We start from the raw sequence: 18,548 nt of genomic DNA on the forward strand, positions 1-18,548 counted from the left end.
CCTTTCTCCAAATTTCCAGAAATGATGGGAAATGTGTTTTAAAAAAATCCTCAAGCATGTAGAAAGCAGAGAGTGTTCTTTGTATACCAGAGATCATGAGCAATTGCAAAAATGGATAGGCAGGTTTTCTATTCTTCCTGGAAAAGGAAACCACAACTCGGAATGCATACGGAAGGACGGTGCTACAAAAGGGAGAAGGGGACTCAGAGGTGCTGGCCCGGAGGACAGGAGGACACCAGGTAGATGCTTGGGTCAGATATGTAGCCCAGAGAGCTGTTTTCAACTGGGTGGAATAGAAAGCCCAGCTGAGCTTGCGAGCCAACACCAAGAAAGAGTCACAAAGCTCAATTCTAAAAAGAGTTTAGAGGTGAGGAAACAGTGTTAATACAGCAGACAAAAAGCATTTTGGAATCAGTATAATAAATATCCACGGAGAGAGCAAGAGAATACAGTATCACTAAAGAAATGCTAGATTTCATCACCAGAATCAAAGTCAACATGTAAGTTGAACACCACAATGGATACAGCTAACGCTCCTCTTCCCACGCAGGCCTAGAGCCATCCAGGAAGCACTGACCTGAGTGGCCAAGAAAACTTAGAGCAAAGCAGTCACTCCTGGAATAAACCGCTTATTGGGGTGCTTACCGACGGATGGCGTTGGCGAACTCTGCAGCCAGCTCACTGTCGCTGCACGTGGTCCGTAGGTCAGCCAGTGACAGAGCTGGGGAGGCAGTGTCGGCACACTCCTGAGGACAGCAAACACATTCTTGTTAGATGTGGAGCCGAGCCTGGGAGCACCTCATGAGCGCATGTCTGCTCTGTGGCAGAGCAGGCGAGGTGAGGACTGCAGCTCTGCCCCAGGAATCTGGGACCTCTGCAGGCTGTGGCCAGCGGGCGAGGATGACTCCTGCAGGCTCTGAGCACTCCCTGCGAGCCAGGGGCTAATATGAGTGTTCGCACACGTCCTCTCCTTTAATCATCGTGATGACCCTCTGAGGCAGAAACCGTCATCATTCTCTTTTACCAAGGAGAAAGCTAAGGCACAGAGAAGTCATACCACCCCAAGGCACCAGGGAGGACAGTGTAGAACAAGGATTCGAACCCAGGTCGGCTAGCTCTGGGTCACTGCTCTTCACCACTGAGTTACCCTCTTGTAGTTCACACAAGACAACTGGGAAATAACACTTGAGGACCCTCAGCCCCCAACCATCTTCTCTACATTTAGGAGCTTTACGGTGTTGGGTGTAGTCACCTAGAAAAGCCAGGAGAGGCAGAGGAAAACGGAAGTGCACCCACACCCATGTCTCAGCATTACACAGGAACACTGACATGTAAACCAAATTCTCTCATTCCACAGATGAGGACATACACGGACCAGAACGCCAAATCCCAAAGCAGGTTATGACTATTCATAAAGCAGGGATCATACCTGTCTGAGGGCTCTAGATGGCGGGCAGCAGTCACGCTGCATAGTAAAGTGGCCCGGGGAAGGTGCGCATCAGATAATTTACTCAACAGACATTTATTGAAGATCTATCACTCCCCACCCCAGGCTTGAGAATAGAAAGCTTGTGATCTGTTGCAGAAGACGGAACATAAACAGAAAGTTATATCGTGATGGGATGAGAGCTACACAGAAGTGTGAATCCAGTGCTAGAAGTCCAGATGACCAGAGGGCACAGTGTCACCCTCAGCCCACTGACACAGAAAAGCCACCACGCCCAGGGTGTTCCCTTGCAGCATCACTCATCTGGACACCCTTCCTTCTGCCGCTCCCTCCGCCTGCGCTGCTCCCCCTCCTCCTCTCCATCTGGGTGTCTTGCAGACCCAGCCCCGCATCCACGAGCCTGTGGACTCTGTGATTCCAACATCCTCTCTGTATATCAACTCCCACATGATGTGAACATTTCCTAAGACGCCTTAAATACAGGGAGAGCTTTGCCTCACTGAACATGTCTGGTAATATCTGTTGCACACAGACAAGAAGTGCAAAAACCTAACGGAACTTGGATAAGATCTGGGACCCAGCTTGTTGGCTGGAGGGAAGTTTTAAAATAAGCAGAACACCGACCCTATGGAGCAAAAGTGGATGTTCTAGATTCAAAGCTGGCCTGCCTGTTTTTATAAGGCCCACAGGCTAAGAATTATTTTTCTATTTTCAAAAGCATGAAAAAAAAATCAAGAGAATGTTTTGTGATGTGTGGAAATTATATGAAATTCAAATTTCAATGTCCATAAATAAAATGTTACTAGAACAGAGCCATGCCCATTTGTGTTTGTATTGTCTCCTTTCAATCTACTATTCTGCGATGGCCAAGTTAAGTAGTTACTTACAGTGAAGTATGTATGACCTAAAAACCCTAAAATATTGACTCTGTGACTCTATAGTTTGCCAACCCTGGCTCTGGACCGTTTGCTTCATCTATCAAAAAATGAGACTAAATGAATAGCTCGGGAGATTTTATTGAAACAGTAAGTGGTTCCAATATTTGAAAGATAATCAGCTTACTCTAATTTCATTACCCAAACACTACAAGGTACTCTTATAAAGCTTCTTACTCTAATGTTAAGAAAAAACAATTATCTGGCCTTTTCTATTTGTACTTTGAAGCCATTCCACAAAACACAGTGCTTCCCCAGGCAAAACAAATACAAGAACTAGAGGAAAATGCTCAGTTCATGGGCCTTCTGGCAAGAATCTGGCAAGTCCATTTTCACCACACCCCAAAAGCACACATGCAAACACTGGAGATCTGTCTCTCAGGCTCTGTCCCCAAGTGACTGCTAACAAGCTCAAAAGGCTATACGAAGATTTTTTTAAGGTGTGGGCATGGAACAGAAAACCCCATCTTCCTGAGCCCAGGTACTATCATATGAAACAGCATTGCCCACCCCCACTTGACACCCCAAGCATCAGGCAGATGGTTTCATGGGGCATAGTAACCTTTACAGAGCCTAGATTCTATCACATCCCCTGGGACACTCCTTTCAACGATTCCTTCCTGTCCTCAGGAGACCACAGCTGGCTGACCTCTCCAGCCAATGCGTTAATTCCTTACCCCCCAGGGTGCTCCATCGGCCTAAAGGCCTACAGTGGACTTTCTTCTCCCCCGCTGGCCCTCCTCATCAGGCTAGCTCCCACTCTCCACTGGGTCTCAGTTCAGGAGACCTGTCCTGAATCTCCAAATCTGGGTTCTCTGTCCTGCCTGTGGCTTCCCATCACACTGAGAATCAATCCTCGCACTCAAAACATTGTGTCATTGTGTTATGATCCTCTGTTTGCCCTTCAGTGTCCCCTACTGGAGTGTAAACTCCTGGAACTGCCCCCAGCACCTCGCCAGGACCGAATCACATTTATTAAATGAACAAACGACTGAGAAGCAGCTGGAGTCTCGGGGGTGCTGGCCCAGCTGGGTGCCACAGCCATGGACACCCTTAGCTCCTTGGCAGGTGAGAGGTAGGTAAAGGGCAGCTGTGGCCCTCTGAGAAGCATGCTTCAAAGTTCCTAGCTATTTAGGGAGTGGCAGTTCACTGCCACAAGTGGTTTCTTTGTCAGAGAGTCTACGCAACTCTCCTGGAGACACCCTGCATTTGGGCTGTGAGAAGCCCCCATTAGACCAGCCTGTCAGCTCATCCCCAGGAGTCCTGGGTCAGGAGGAGCAAGCACTTAGTAGGAACAGAAAATCTCATGCGCAGCATTTCAGTGCCCTGAGACAAGGGACGTAATTCTTTAGGGTCCAGAGCTTTTTAGAGGAAATGCAGTATTTGGAAAGATGGAAAGAGCTTGGATTCTAGGGGAAAAAAAAAGCTAGTGGGCTAATGAGAGTGAGTTTGCAAGACTACACCACCGGACAGCCTACTCTCCGTGACAGCCTGTGTGTAAGGCAGGGCCTGACTTCCTCCTCCTCTGCCTCAGGCCGCTTCCTGCTTCCCACCTCGCTGGTGGCAGAAATGAAGTCGAGCAGGCAACACAGACAAGAGGAGGGTGGCCCATTAGCTAAACTGGGGTTAAATCCCTAATCTGCCTTTGAGAGACCCCTCACTTCTTTTGAGCCTCATTTTCCTCGTGTAAATGGAAATAACGATGCCTCTCTCAGAGTTCTGTGTGATGGAGATAGAAGTGATCCACAAATGATGGCTGTTGTGTGAAACGAGACAGACAAAGGAGGTAAAACAGTATCGGACTATTGGACAATTGCACAGATCACTCCCCTGATAAGACCATAATATGTGAAAATGATTTTATGTAAATAAAGTGAGATTTTAAAAAAACGTGGATTTGATTTCTTTGCACTCAAATGTCACCTCCTTTTAGATAATCTAGAATGGCTTGCAGTTCCCATGCAAATAAGGGAACTGAGGCGCAGGGCAATGCGTGGCAGTGGGAACGGGGCAGGAAGTGAGGCCCGAGCCCCGGGCATCGATCGCCGCGTCCCTTTGGCCCGAGCCCCGGGCGTCGCCGTGTCCCCTTGGCCCTACCTTGCTGCACTTGTCTTTGCCGCCGCTGCTGGTGGAGCTGAGGGACCGCATGCGCTGCTCCTTGTGCTCCTCCACCTCGGACTTCAGGTGCTCGATGTGCACCAGGTAAGCTTGCTCCTGGGCCTCCCGGGTGCTCAGCTTCAGCTCCAGGGCCTTCTTCTCTTTTTCTAGTAAGTAGAGCTGGGCCTTTAGCTCGGCCATCTCCTCCTATGGAGCACAGAGCACATGAGGTACCCAGGATATGCGAGCAGGGCTGGGCGTGGGAAGGCGGGCAAGTGTGTGTGTGTGTGTGTGTAGGGCGCGGGGGAGGTGGGCAGTCTGTGCCTATAACCATGGATCTGCAGTAGAGTTATCCCCTTGCAGCCTGGGATGAGGGGACTAGGCGGAGGCACGACAGCTGTCTCCACACATCCGAAGGACTGATGTGTAGACAAAGCCGTGTGCTGTATCACGCTATGGACCAGAATGCAGATAAGTGGGTAGAAGATATAGGGAAGCATATTTTTGGTTCACTATAAGGAGAACCTTTCTAACAACTGAAACATTGCCCCCTACACACACACACACCAATGGGCACACCTGCCCTATTGGAAACCAGTTTTCCAGGATGCAGAAGCTAAGCTTCATCAGTCAGAGGTCAAAGAGGAGGGCCACCACACAGGCTTGGTTTCACTAGGCCTCTGCCAACGCCCATTTCCTTTTCCATTTTCCATGGCACCAATCCACACATCTAACCATCCTTGTTGGCACCCTTGGGGCCCTGCAGCTGGGCCAGGCAGGCGGGGGGCACAGTGGTATCACCCCCAGCTCTTATCTACTTCAGAGGATCTGAATAAAATCAATAGAAAGAGTCCTTCGTGAGTGATTTCTCATCAGGTAACTTCTCAAATATTTTAGAGAACTCAAATCACAGTTTTCTGTGGAGAATCAGTGACGCTAAAATGGGACAATGCCATGCAGGGAGCAGGAGCCAGATAACAATGATAACCGCCAGCATTTAGTGAGCAGGTAACACTGTTTTCAATGTTTACACAAAGTGACCCATGTCATCCTCCCAGCCTGAGGAAGGTATTATGAGTATCTCCATTTATAGATAGTAAACTGAGGCATGCAGAGAGAAGTCCACCTGCTCACAACTACTGGGTAAATTGTGGAGCCAGAGTTTGACCCCAGGCCATCTGGCTCAGAGAGCGTAGACTCTTGGCCACTAAGTCTACCCTTACGAGGTGAACCCATGCATCTCTCCACTCCTCACTTCTGCTAGAGGTTGAGTCTACTGTCAACTGATCACCAGGTCTGTCTGTCAGCTATCTGTATGACCTTACTAAGAGGATTCTTCACAACACTGAGTCACTGCCTTGAGAGAGATTAACCACGGTCACTGATTCTAGTCACCTCCAAAGTAATAAGCCATACACCTGGAGTGCGCTCCTGGATAAACCAGCCCAGGGGTAGATATTCTCACCCTCTAGGGTGGAGATAAACTTAGAGGGGACTCACTGTAGCTTGTCATGCTCAGGGCTGCGGGGCGTTAGACACGAACAAGGCAATGTGCTCAGTGACTACTCAAAACAAGACGCCAAACCATTTCTAAAGATGAGGTATAAAACTAGAATGAAAGGTACTTCCACACACTGAAGGCTTCTCATCTTTTGCCATTAGAAGCAGGATTCTGAAGGTTCTGAAAACATTACATAGTAAGCTTGTAGACGGTCACACCCAGAACGAACACATAAATGTAAGCTTAAATGAAGGAACGACGAGTCCACGGGTGCCAGAAATGGAGAGGGAACACCTCCCGACAGAAAGGTGAGGTGGCTACAGCGCTGGCCCACAGAGGCTCAGACTGGTATGGAGACCCTGATGGCAGCCAAGACTCTCAGAGAAAGAGACTGGGAGACTTCCTTTGTGGAAACATGGCAAGGAAACTTGTCATCACTCAGACTCTAGGTGAGAAATGAAAGAAAAAAGCCTTTTGAGGAATTAGAAACACAAACTTGTGTCATGTGTAGATGTGGAACAGGAATCCTAAGTCAAGAACATAACAAGAACTAATTCTAAACTCTGAAACTCACAGGTCCCAACAGATCTGAGCATAGAGCCACATGCAGGAACATCTACAACCCTGGACCCACAGGCTCCCACAGCAGATACAAGCTGCACTGAAGATGAGCTGGTCCAAACGATCTCCCAACACACACGCAAAGAGAAGACAGAAATAAATCATGTTGAGGTAGAATCAACATTTACCTCAAGAACCAGAAATAACAAGTGAAAAACTAGAAAATAAATATTTAAAAAAGCTAAAGAGGTCAAAGAAGAGGAGTCATAACGAAAGGAAAGGGTATTTAAAAAAGAAGAGTGGACATGAAAAGGAACCAAGTCAACCATCTAGAGATGAAAAGGTGTTTGCTAAAGATCATGTACGAGGAGTGAAAAAAATGAACAGGAAACTTGAGTTTCTCAGCAGTTGTATTCTAGAACAAAATGGTGAAATCCAATATAATCTTCTGCTAAAGGATTTGGTAGGGGTGAGCACACATCCTTGAACACACTGCTAGGGACACATGGGAAGGGAGACGACTGATGTTTATCCTTCAAAACATTCAAAGGAAGGAAAAGCGAGAACCAAGCCAGAACGCAAGCAATGGCTGCCCCTGGATCACGATATTATGGGTTTATTTCTATCCCAGCTTTTAATAATTTCTACTCTTAGAAAATTTCTATGATGCGTACATATTTTATTTTCAAATAGCAAAGGGAATATTAGCACTTTATTTCACCAAAAATGTCTCTCCTGGCCAGAATAACACTGAATTTATCATATGACATATTGGCCTGAATATAAAAAGGAATATAAAAATCCTTAGTTTTTGGCCAAAGGAAACATGATGTTTGGAATAAGCGATGGAAGGGCAGCCTCACAGCTCATGCCACAGGGTACCAGGGCCCATAGTGAGGGCTCCTGACTGGCGGGGAAGCACTAAGATTATGGACACGATGTCCAGCTCATGGGCAATGGAGTGCGAGATTGGCCAACGCCGCTTGAGGGTCCTCAGAGGAAGCACGAGTCAGGTCTGAGCTGCATGGCTGGGACTGAGATAAGCCGGCTTGGAAACCAAGGCAGGGTTGTTTCTGCACCTGTTGCTGCTGCCCAGTCTTCCCAGGCTTAAGTGAGACTTGACCTCATGCAGCCACCAAGGTTGGGGACGTGCTGAGCAAGTCGCCTAGAGTGTGTCGGGGATGACCCCTGCAATGGCTCCCCATCCTCTGTGAAGGTGGTGTAACCGGAGGTGGGCCTGGTCTTTCTTCTGAGGACAGTGCTGCTCCCAGCAGGAGGGACCACTTATGAACCATTAACTCAGCACCACTGTGACCCACCCTGGCCCAACGGACTTGCATCTGGTTCCTAAACTGACAGTGACCCAGCTTCAGCCTGAGAGCCCCTTCCTCAGGTCTCAGCACCTGGGAGCCAGGGACAGCGCAGAGGCCAAGGCTGTGCAGGTCAGGCCTTTGTGCACAGGAGGGCAGAGCTTAGAGAGCAGGCTTGGGAACAGGGCTCCTGGCCCCGACTCCCCACATCAGTGGGCCCTGCGTGAGCTCAGGACCTGAGAGAGTAACCCTTGCAAGTGCCTACCTCTGCCGTGCTCCTACCGACGGCAGGTTGCAGCGACATAGGACCGTGCTCCTGGAGGGCAGTTATTCTGTTTCCACCCTAAACTGCGTATACACAATACAACTCTGACACAAACTTCCTGAAATCTTGCAAGACCCCCTGCCTCAAACACACACGCACGCACGCGTTACGGGCACAGGCCTCCACACACCACCCTCATTTCAGATGCCAGCCACAAATCCCAGGCCATCTGCACCTCTCACCAACTGCCTATGAATTCAGGGTTCCCACAACCCCTTCAGGATCAATAACTCTCCAGAAGAACTTGTAGGACTCAGGAACGCACTGTACACAATGTACCTGGAAGTCCTGCATGCAGGCCTCTGTGCCCTCTCTACATCGGATCAGGGTGCATCTGTCTACTGGCACATCTACATGCTCATCCACCAGGAAGCTTCTCTCAGCCTTAGCATACAGATTTTTTATTGGGGTATCATGACATAGACATGATTAATTAAATCATTGGCTGTACAATGGAACTCAATCTCCAGCCATCTTCCCCTCCCTGGAGGTCAAGGGGCTGAATGTGTCAATCCTCTAGTCATATGCTTGGTCCCTTTGGTGACCAGCCCCCAACCTGAAGCTCTCTGGGAGCCTACCATGAGTCACCCTGAGAGCATAACAAAGACACTGCTGTCACTCAGGAAATTCCAAGGCTTTTGAAGCTCTGTGCCTGGAACTGGGGACAAATACTAGACGTATTCTTTATCATACCACAGCTGTTTTCTGAGAAAGCCTAGTGCTTGGCCCCTGGCCAGAAATGAGCAAAGTGTATCCTGCAGAAGGGTGGCAGTTGGACCACTTCCTGATGGGAAGCATCAGCTTTCCAAGAAGCTCCCCCTGCTCTAGAGGTGCCAGCAGATAACTCAGCTGGCCAGCAGATCAGCCCAAGATCTTATCAGGAAACGTGACCTGAACAGCACCAGCAAACCTCACTGGAGTCAGTGATGAGCTGAGCAGGCTCCACAAGGCACCAAAGGGCCAAGGGTGTCAGGAAATCAGTGGCCTTGCCCTGCTCTTCCCCATTTCAACTCAACATCAGCAGAATCAACCTGAGAAGCACGTGTAGGCTTCTGGAGATGGGTCCTTTTTGATGGACAGAGGCTGCTGCTCCAGCTGCAGAGGTCTGAGCTGCTTCTCTTGGAGAATGAGGTTTCTCAAAGCTGAGCATCCTGGGCATTCAACTCACCCCTCCAGAAACACATCCAGCCCAAGTGGAACTGTCCTTGTCTACTAATGAGGCTCTGGCTCTCCTCTGGGGAGAGGCGACTGAGCACGGGTGGGGGTGATTTCTCATCAGCTAACCCGCTTGCAGGGACCTTTTTGTATTCCCTTGTGATGATGGTGGAGTGACTAGGAACTGGGTTTGAGAGCAGAACCCCCACCTATAGATACCTTCATGGCCATCAGCTCCTGCATCAGCACGGCGTTTTCGAGATCCAGCCGCTGGCTGTCTCCCCGAGGCTTGACGTCGTAGCTAAGAGGGTCGATGTGGATGCTCTCCAGCTCCAGCATGGTCAGCTTGACTGCGGCCCTGTCGTTCTTGAGCTGCTGGATATAATCCTTCAGCCTTTGCTCATCTTCTTTAGTGAACTCGGTATCACAGCTACTGGCCGTGGAGCTGGTTGTGCTGAGAAGATAAAGAAATCCATCATGTTTCCAAGTCATTGCTAACAGGTCCTTTTTCCTTACTCCTTTTCTAGTCTTTTGTCTCTCCAGCTGTAGTTAGATGGCAGTCCAAAAAAAAAAAAAAGTAAAAAGCATTCTTCATGGCACAGTGAATTGATACCACCTGCTTTTAGGAAATAAATATGAAGAATAACAGAAATGTTTATACCCTTTAACACAATGGTGTGGACCCTAGGAAAGAATTTTAAGAAAATAATTCCACAGAAGCAATGAGATAAACACACATACAAAGACGTTTCAAGGAAAATAGGGTTTAGTAAAGTATAGTGCACAGCAAAAGAAGGACAATTATGTAGACGTTACAGTAGTAATTATGACAATGGTGGAGATATTTTAAGTGAGGAAATGAGATGAAAAATAATTCATGTGTAATAAAAACAGGTGTATATGTGGACAAAACTGAAAAAAAGGGATATGTTAAGGGAACAAAGCAAGCTGGAAAACAAAAGACCTATGGCATGATCTATGGATTGTGTGTGTGTGTGTGTGTGTGTGTGTGTGTGTGTGTGTGTGTGTGTGTACACTTACTCACACGTGCACACGTGTCCTGGACTGCTGACAGCAGTCCCCTCAGAGTGAGAGCTGGAAGGAGTGAAAGTAAAGGAGGATGCTTTGCACCCTGAAAAAATCATAGGTGTGTGTAATCACATCTGAGAAAGCAGGGTGTCCCCAGGCATCACTGGCCATTCCTCCCAAATCATGACTCATGTCCACCACAAGGATTCAGGCCAGACCACGGGGCCCTTGGTCACCCATGCTAAACAGTGACTGGGCAAGGACTGCCAGACCTGAGAAGTACCTAGGGCTGAGCTCTGGGCACATGTTGGTCATGAAGGCTTCTATGGGACCCAGATCATGAAAGGGTGTGCCACAGGAAAACTGAGCTATGGCTCTTAAGAGGGTTTTGGCTTTTTCCAGCAGTGGGCAGCCTGCCCCTACTAGCTCAGAGTGAGGTCCGGTCCACCTGGTCAGTCCTTGGGCATCTGAGGCCAGCCTGGACCTATAGCAGCTTCTCTGGACCCACGGGACTCGCCTACGCTTGACAAGCCCTCATGGAACTGGCTTTGGAAAGACAGCAGAAAAACAAGCAGAGGCCCATTGAACTCTCAACAAAACAGGTCAGACTGGCATTATCATCTCTGTGGTTACAGATTTGGAAACTGAGGCTCAGAGATGTTAAGTGACTTGCCTGGTTAAGAGGCTGAAAACTGGTGCAACTGGCCCTGGGCCACACACAGCCTTCTCACTCCACAGCTCTGCCGTTCCAAGATCTCCGTCTCGAGGAGCTCTGCCAGGAGCCGCGAGTGACATCCACAGGCTGTCGGCTGCCCTGAGTCAGGCCTACCCTCCTCACCTCACACTGGAATAGGGGTGATGAGGCCCCCAACTAACCAAGGGCCATTCTACTCTTATGTGTGACACATTACCGAGCTGTGTACATGAGAAACATCTTAGTGACTGGGGTGGTCTTCAAGTCAGAGAACTCCGACTAGGACAGGAAGCTCTAGAACACCTGAAGCGCAATCACCCATCGAAGGAAGCAAGATCAGTTGGCCAACACACAACACCTCTTCAGAATTTGTGACACTTAATTTCATGTATCGACTGGGCTAGGCTATGGCACCCAGTTGCTTGGCCAAACACCTGTTTTAGGTGTTGCTGTGAAGGTAGTTTCTAGATGTGATTACCATTATAAATCAGCAGACTTTGAGTAAAGCAGATTAACCTCCATAGTGTGGGCAGGACACATCCAACTAGTTGAAGGCCTTAAGATGGATCTCCAAAGAAAAAAGAAATTCTGCCCCAGACAGTCTCCAGACTCAAGAATGCGATATCAACTCTTCCTTTGGTCTCCAATCTGCTCGCCGTATAGATTTAGGACTTTCCAGCTCCCATAATCACATGAGCCAATTCCTTAAAATCAATCAATCAATCTCTACATACACATGCGTGTACACACACGCACGTGCACACACACACACCTCTATTCGTTCCATTTCTCTGGAGAACCTGAAACAGAAGCACCACCTTTACCTGTGATCCCGGCGCCTTCCACGCTTTGCAAATGTAGAGGGCACGTGACTCAACCTCTCTGTGCCTTTTTGTAAAATGAAGGCAACGACAGTACATGCTTTGTAAACTTGTGGTGAGAATAATAAGATAAATTATTCTTCAGAATAGGGTTGTAGGAAAGGCCCGCAAGATGAAGTTACATTTGAGTAGAACTGAAGGAGGCAAGAAAGGGAGCCATGCTGATATTTGGAGAAAGAGTGACCCAGGCAGAGGGCTTGGCAAATGCAAAGGCCCCGAGGTAGCAAACTTGGCCAGCAAGAATGAGATTCTGGCTGAATCAGAGTCAGCTAAGGGAGAGGGAGGAGGAGAAACAGTCAGAGAGGAGGGTGTGTGTGGGAGGAGCAGGGTTCCAGGTCATGCAGTGTTTTATAAGGGTTGTGACTTTTTCTCTAGCATTAGAATAGAAGCCACTGGAGTGTTTGTAATAGAGGAGTGACATGATCTGCCTTACATTTGAACAGGATCCCTCTGGCCACTGTGGTGAGGAGAGATACAGTGGGTAAGGAGACGGGGAGCTATTGCAACAATCTTGGGGAGAGACGGTAGAAGCTGCAAAGGTAGGAAGGAGGATTAAATTATTAATCAGCGTTGTCATGTCTTCTCAAGCTGTATTTTAAAAAAAGGATAAGAAGGGAGGAGCAACACCTTCCAGTTGGAACACTTCAGGTGCAACAGACAAACGAAGTGCTCAAGAAAAGCGTGGAAGAGCAAAGATTATCCCAGCAGAGGGCATCAGGGAGCCTGCCAGGGTGTCTGAGGATGACAATGGCCCGAGAAGAGGGTCTTAGCCAAGGGAGAAAACATGGGTCCCCCTCTCGGCATCTCAGCTTTCTTCAGTAAAGACATAAAGATCTGCCTGCAAATAGGGGGTGGTAGGCAAAACCATTCAAGTAGGACTCAGAGCTCACTTTCAAGAATTGTCAACATTGACATGGAAGGACAGACATCTCATGTTCCACAGACAAATGGACAACAAAACGAAAGCAAACTGAAGTGGTGGCACCATTCGCAAGGTGTTCCACAGGGCTGAGCGTGAGATGTGCTCACAGGTGCGGGCTGTGAGGACAGTGTGGTGCTGGGGAACATCAACACCTCCCTCCCAGGGCATCGGGAGGTGGCTCCGGGTATGAAACCCTTTCCTGTGAGGCTGGGACTCAGGATCAGAGGTCCCCTCTACAAGCCTAGTCCTTCCTTTCATTAAAAATCATTTTGAAAAATTTAAAAATACTGAAAAAAGCAGAGAATAACCAACAGCCATGCATCTACCACCTAGATGACCTTTTGTCACATTTTTTTTTAGACTATTTTTAAAAAAAGATGACAATTATACTTGAGGCACATTTTATTTACTTTCGCTTTAAAAAAGAATTTCAAACTTCAGAGAGCGCTTAGAAGGTGGCGTTCTCTATTACGCAGGCACTGAGGTGACGCTGTTTTGGCAGATTTTCCATTTAGCAGGGTTGGTCTACCCCTGTGGCTGTTAAAGAGTAGTCACTGGGCTGGCCATAGTGGCCACCTGGGAATGTGCTATGAATGCACATTCCCAGGCCCTACCCCTAAGCACTATAGGAATTGGGAACTCTGGAGTGGGGCCCAACTAACTGTGTTTTAACACACCCTCCCAGTTACTATGGTTTGAGGACAACTGGTCTACCCCATAGAATAAGTAGGCATTTGCACTGCAGCCTGTGAGGTGATGGGACTTCATAACCTTCAAATTCTCAAGAAGAGGCCACTATGCTATGCTCTTGGGCTGAACCGGTGGGTGCCAGTGATTACGAACAGGTCTCTGACATCGGCAGACCCAATTAAAGTTATTTGCTCTCCACTACCCAGCTTTACGTCCCACAGTAAACTACCCAAGCTTTCTGGGCTGTGGTGAACTGCAGATACTAATAGTTCCCACATCACCAGGCTGTGGAAAGGAGACAATGGGCCCAGAGGCAGGCAGGTGGGGAAGACTTTTGTTTCACTATCTCTGCTAAGGGTATAGTTTTCAGAAAGGAAGAAAAAAGAACAAAACCTCTCCTTGAACAGATCCCACCCTTGTCCGAAGCTCAGAGCTTTAAAATGCTTTTATCAGGGGAAAGTTTAATTTCAAGATAAGCACCACAGCCCCACAGCCCCTCTGGCTTCTCTCTCTTTCTTCCAGGACACAAGTGGGGAACAGATCAGGCGAGGTTAATTACAATTCTGCTCTGCGCTTTTAATGTTGCACTGCAGAATACGATTATGACAGTGGTAAAAGGAGGAGAAGCCACCGGTCTTTTCTCTGGCCTCCTGCAGACAAAGGCACTGCTGGTCTCCCGAGGGCCTGCTGCCAGTGCTGGGCAAGGGTTAAGTCATCCATTAACTCTCCCAGCTTGGAATGCTGGATGATCTCAGTTGTCAAGAGGGAATAAATCACTTTCCATGTGGTCTGGGTTACTCCTCCTCTCCAGGGTGGGAGGCCGTACACGTTTTCTGAGAAGCACTGTAGAAAGGGCTGCAGATGGAAAACCCCACAGCCCACCCCAGGATGATGGAGCTGCAGTTTTGCGTTTTGCTCTGGTTTTGCGAGGAGTTCAGTCAGATCGCGTGGGTTTGCCCTTACTGTGACACTCTGCCTGAGGTCCCCTCATGCTGGTTTTGCTCTGCGTCTGTTAGTTGCCAGTGAATCTTTTGTTAGATTGCACCCAGGTGGCCTGAAGTCGGGGGAAGCCCACAAGAGCCAGGCCTTGGACATCCCACCTTTCCGCCTGCCCTGGACATAATGGAATGTGGACACAAATTTTTTTCAAATATCTTTTCTCTGTTCCCCTCCACTATGTCTCATCCTCATCCAAGACAACTCTCCATCCTGCTTTTCAGAAGAAGAATTTGTTTCTTTAGCTTCCTTGTCTTGTCTTGGCAGAAAGCTGGAAGGGCACTTTTTTTTTTTTTTTTTTTTTAGTGCCTTGAAAACCAGACAGATTTTTTCCTAAAGTTTTTATTCTTTTACCTGGCCCCAGTTGAGATCTCATTGCACCAAGGAGCAGCTCTTTTTCAGAAGGAAAGTGCCTTGGGACCGGCCTTCTATTATGCTGGGGACTTAGAATTTGTTTGGAGAGGTCAGCCCAGGTGATAGTTGGCCACATTAGCCACTCCTAAGTGGCTCTAGCCCTCCAAGCAGAAGGTTAGACCTTGTCAACTGCCTGTGTCTTTTAGTGCTATACTGGGAGTATCCTCCCATCTTCTCTCTTTTTCTTTTTTTTTTGACAATTCTTGTCACAAAGGACCAAAAACACTAAACACAATCTAAACTTCTGAGATCTGTAAGCCCTGGAATGATCATCAGAATTCTCTAGGAGAAGTAGAGATTAAATGAAAGAGAATTATGTAACAAAATACAGATATGGGGAAATCTGCTGCCAGATAATGAAAGTCCTCAAAAACTGTCTGGTGCCAGAAAGCTCCTAAGGACTCAGCTGACAGTGGAAGTCAAAATGAGAAACGGATATTTAGGAGACAGAGACTACAGCTGCAGCCATTTTTAAAGATGCCATTATAATGGTGTTGGGAACCAGGCATCTTTAAAAAAAAAAAAATACCCTCTCCCTGATTTGGTCACTGATAACACACCAAGATAGACACCATTAGGCTTGACAGCTATACTGATACGCTTTCTCTGGCATTAGAAAAATTAAGATTATAAATGATTTTCAATATCACTAATAAGATACATATTAAAATATTAAGTTCTTTTTTTTAGGCCTACAGTTATCCAAATTGAAAAAATTTATAGTACCCAGTTTCAGAAAGGGTGTGGAGAAAGAGGCCCACTCACGCACTGGCTGTAGGAAAACAGCTGGATCACGCATAGAAGGCTATTTCACGTTTGAAACTTTCATCATTTTTGGGCCAGAAAATTCTGCTTCTTTGAATTGGTCCTACAGAAACTGCACAAGAGGGGCAGGTAGAAGGACAAGAATGCTTGGCTTTCTTAGGACACTTGGACATTGTCTTAGGACATTTTTAGGACACTTGGCTGTAGCAGTGTCCTAAAAATGAAAGACTAGATACAAATGTCCACCAAGAGGAAATTGTTCAACTACCTGATGGACTGCCATCCAATGGAAAGCTGTGCAACTACTGAAAAGAAGGACTCGTGGAGAGATATAATGTACAGAGGGAAAAAGCAAGTTTCAAGGGAGTCCATATGATAGGATCTTTGTTAGGTTAAAAATTAGATGCAGTCATGTTTTTAAAGTCATGTTTTGGTCTGCTGAGTACATATCTTCTCTCTTCTTCTGCGACTTATCCTTTTTTTCCTCCATGTGGCTCCTGTGAGAACTGCCGTGGCCACAAAAGACAGGGGTAGGCACTTGAGCCCAGCTGGTCAAGACATCCCTTCTCGGGTTTTTCTTGCTTGACATCAGTGAACCAGGCAATCTCTTGTACAAATGCAGGTTGTGTGTTGGTTTTGTTGTCTGGGGATCCTGCCTGCAACAGGGAGGACGTGAAAGCCAACTGCAGGGGCCGTACGGGCTGGATTTAAGTCTGGCCTGGCTGTGCTCAGGTGCCTGGTTCTACTGCTGCTCGGGCTCACTGTAACCTTCTGCCCGCAGCCTGCGTATGCAGTTCCTGTGTGGCAGACCCAAAATCCTTCCATCAAGACCCCTTTTTGTTTAAGCTATTTGAGTCCTTTCTGTCATTTGCAACCAAGGGTTTTAACTGATAAAAAACAGAGTTAAATCTGTGGAAATATATCCCAAACTGTCTGCAGTGTCCTTTCCAGGGAGAGTCCTAGCATGGAGAACTTTATGTAATACTTGGTTTTAATTTTTCATTTATTTTTACAACAAGCATACAATTCTTTTGAAATTAGGAAGTTAGGTCTTAAAGAAAAAAAAATGCACAAAAAGCATTTCAGGTCTCTACCTAGTTTTCGTAGAACCTAAAAGATAAGCGACAGGGACGTTTGAGCAGGAGGCCTTAGCACCACGCTGCCATGTTGGGGAACATATCTGAGCCGGACTTTAGAGTTTACTGACCCTTCCAGGCATTAATCCCGAGACTTCAGATGGGCTCTCTTGAGACCAGGATGGGGAACACGCCTCTCCTTTTCGGAGGGAAGTAAAGATGACTATTACGACAGCAGATCTGGTCCGACGCTCATTCTCTGAAGCTTGCTGATGGTGGGGGGACAGGCCTTTCTTAATTGGGTGGCTGTTTTAATCCCATTCATTGTTTCAGTGGACATGATTCCACTGTCCTCGACCTTCTTTTCTACCCCAATAAAACTTCATCTTAAGACTAGTTTAGAGGGTATCTTGAGCTCCACCGCCCTCCAATCCAATTTGGGGATTATGCCCCCGTGTGAGTGGTCAGCCAGGTGGTGTCCTGGCTCCTTGGAGGTGCCCAGGGCTCACCACAAGGCTCCAGTCTGCATTCTCACATGGCTCACGGTGGTCCCCGCCTGATGGTAGGACAAAAAGAACTCAATTCCAACCTCTGTGAGGGCAAACTTGCTGAGATTTAGTCTGTCTTGGCCACATGTCCTTTTGTAGATTTAGACTGATGGCTGTGCTTCCACCGAGTGAAATGAAATTGTGACGCTTGACAAAAAGAGTGGGCTTAATTAAGAATTCCCACTCCCGCTCCCCAACAATTTAGTCCATTTGCCTCTCTGTTGTGATAATGTTGATAAAGCTATCTAGGCCATCAACATTACCTAGTTACTCTTTCCATTAAGACGATTACACTTTCTGATGAGGCCATGGCTGTGTTTTTCAAAAGTGAAACAGCAGCATTCCTGGGCTCCTGGCCAACAGTCAACTGATAGGCTAGCTACCATTTTTTTTCTCCTTGTTGGTAACTACTCTTCCGCTGCTCCTTTTAAAACCACGATCTGCCTGTCTTCGGGAGCTGTCTGTGTGCTTCCAGGAAGGCCTCTGGGGGCCTGAGACTCAGCATTTCTTTCTTGAGTCCCTGAGGAACAACTGACACTCTGATTAGAATTCTCATACACAGAGAACAAATGGATAGATGCCTGATGGGAGTGGGATTGGGGGCTGGATGAAAAAAGTGAAGGGTTTAAGAAGTACAAATTGATAGTTATAAAATAGTCATGGGGATGTAAAGTATAGCATAGGGAACATAGTCAATAATACTGTAATAAGTATGTATGGTGCCAAGTGGGTACTAGACTAATCAAGAAGGATCACTTCATAAGGTATATAAATGTCTAACCACTATGCTGTACACCTGCAACTAATAAAAAATAATATTGAATGTCAACTGTAATTGAAAATTAAATAATTAAAAAAAAAAAATGCTCTATGCCAGGTGGTTAGGAAGGGGATTTATAGAGCCATATGAAGCTCTGACACAGAAAGCTCCTTTTCTTTCTTTCTTCCATAAAGTTGACATAGGAGAATGTCTGAACTGGAATGACAAACAAAATTAATTATTGTGGTTATGAAAGGGGTTGGTGGTTTGAGACTTCCTTCTGAGCCTGTGTTAGGGTAAAGCACTCTGAGTTGTGTCCTGCCCTAAGAATGCTGGGGCACATGAAAGCCCTGTGTGTGGTTCTTCCGTATCCACTCTGGGCTGCCCTGATTTGGGTGGGAGCGTGAAAGTGAATTTTCAGGAGAACTGAAATCTGAGTGAA

At 47.2% G+C, this 18,548-nt stretch overlaps 1 protein-coding gene across 4 annotated transcripts in view; it reads right to left on the bottom strand.

The window, feature by feature from the left end:
- MCC (mutated in colorectal cancers) overlaps positions 1-18,548 on the bottom strand; it is a 398,889-nt gene that overhangs the window by 19,330 nt on the left and 361,011 nt on the right. For all 4 annotated transcript variants that reach the window (XM_011365176.2, XM_011365177.2, XM_011365179.2 and 1 more), the window contains 3 exons: positions 9,551-9,785; positions 4,480-4,686; positions 646-746 (listed from right to left, as the gene is read on the bottom strand). In XM_011365176.2, the coding sequence (XP_011363478.1) occupies positions 646-746; positions 4,480-4,686; positions 9,551-9,785 (543 nt within the window). The remainder of the gene's footprint in view (positions 1-645; positions 747-4,479; positions 4,687-9,550; positions 9,786-18,548) is intronic.

This window comes from Pteropus vampyrus, unplaced genomic scaffold (assembly GCF_000151845.1).
Source record: "Pteropus vampyrus isolate Shadow unplaced genomic scaffold, Pvam_2.0 Scaffold106, whole genome shotgun sequence".
Classification (NCBI taxonomy): domain Eukaryota; kingdom Metazoa; phylum Chordata; class Mammalia; order Chiroptera; family Pteropodidae; genus Pteropus; species Pteropus vampyrus.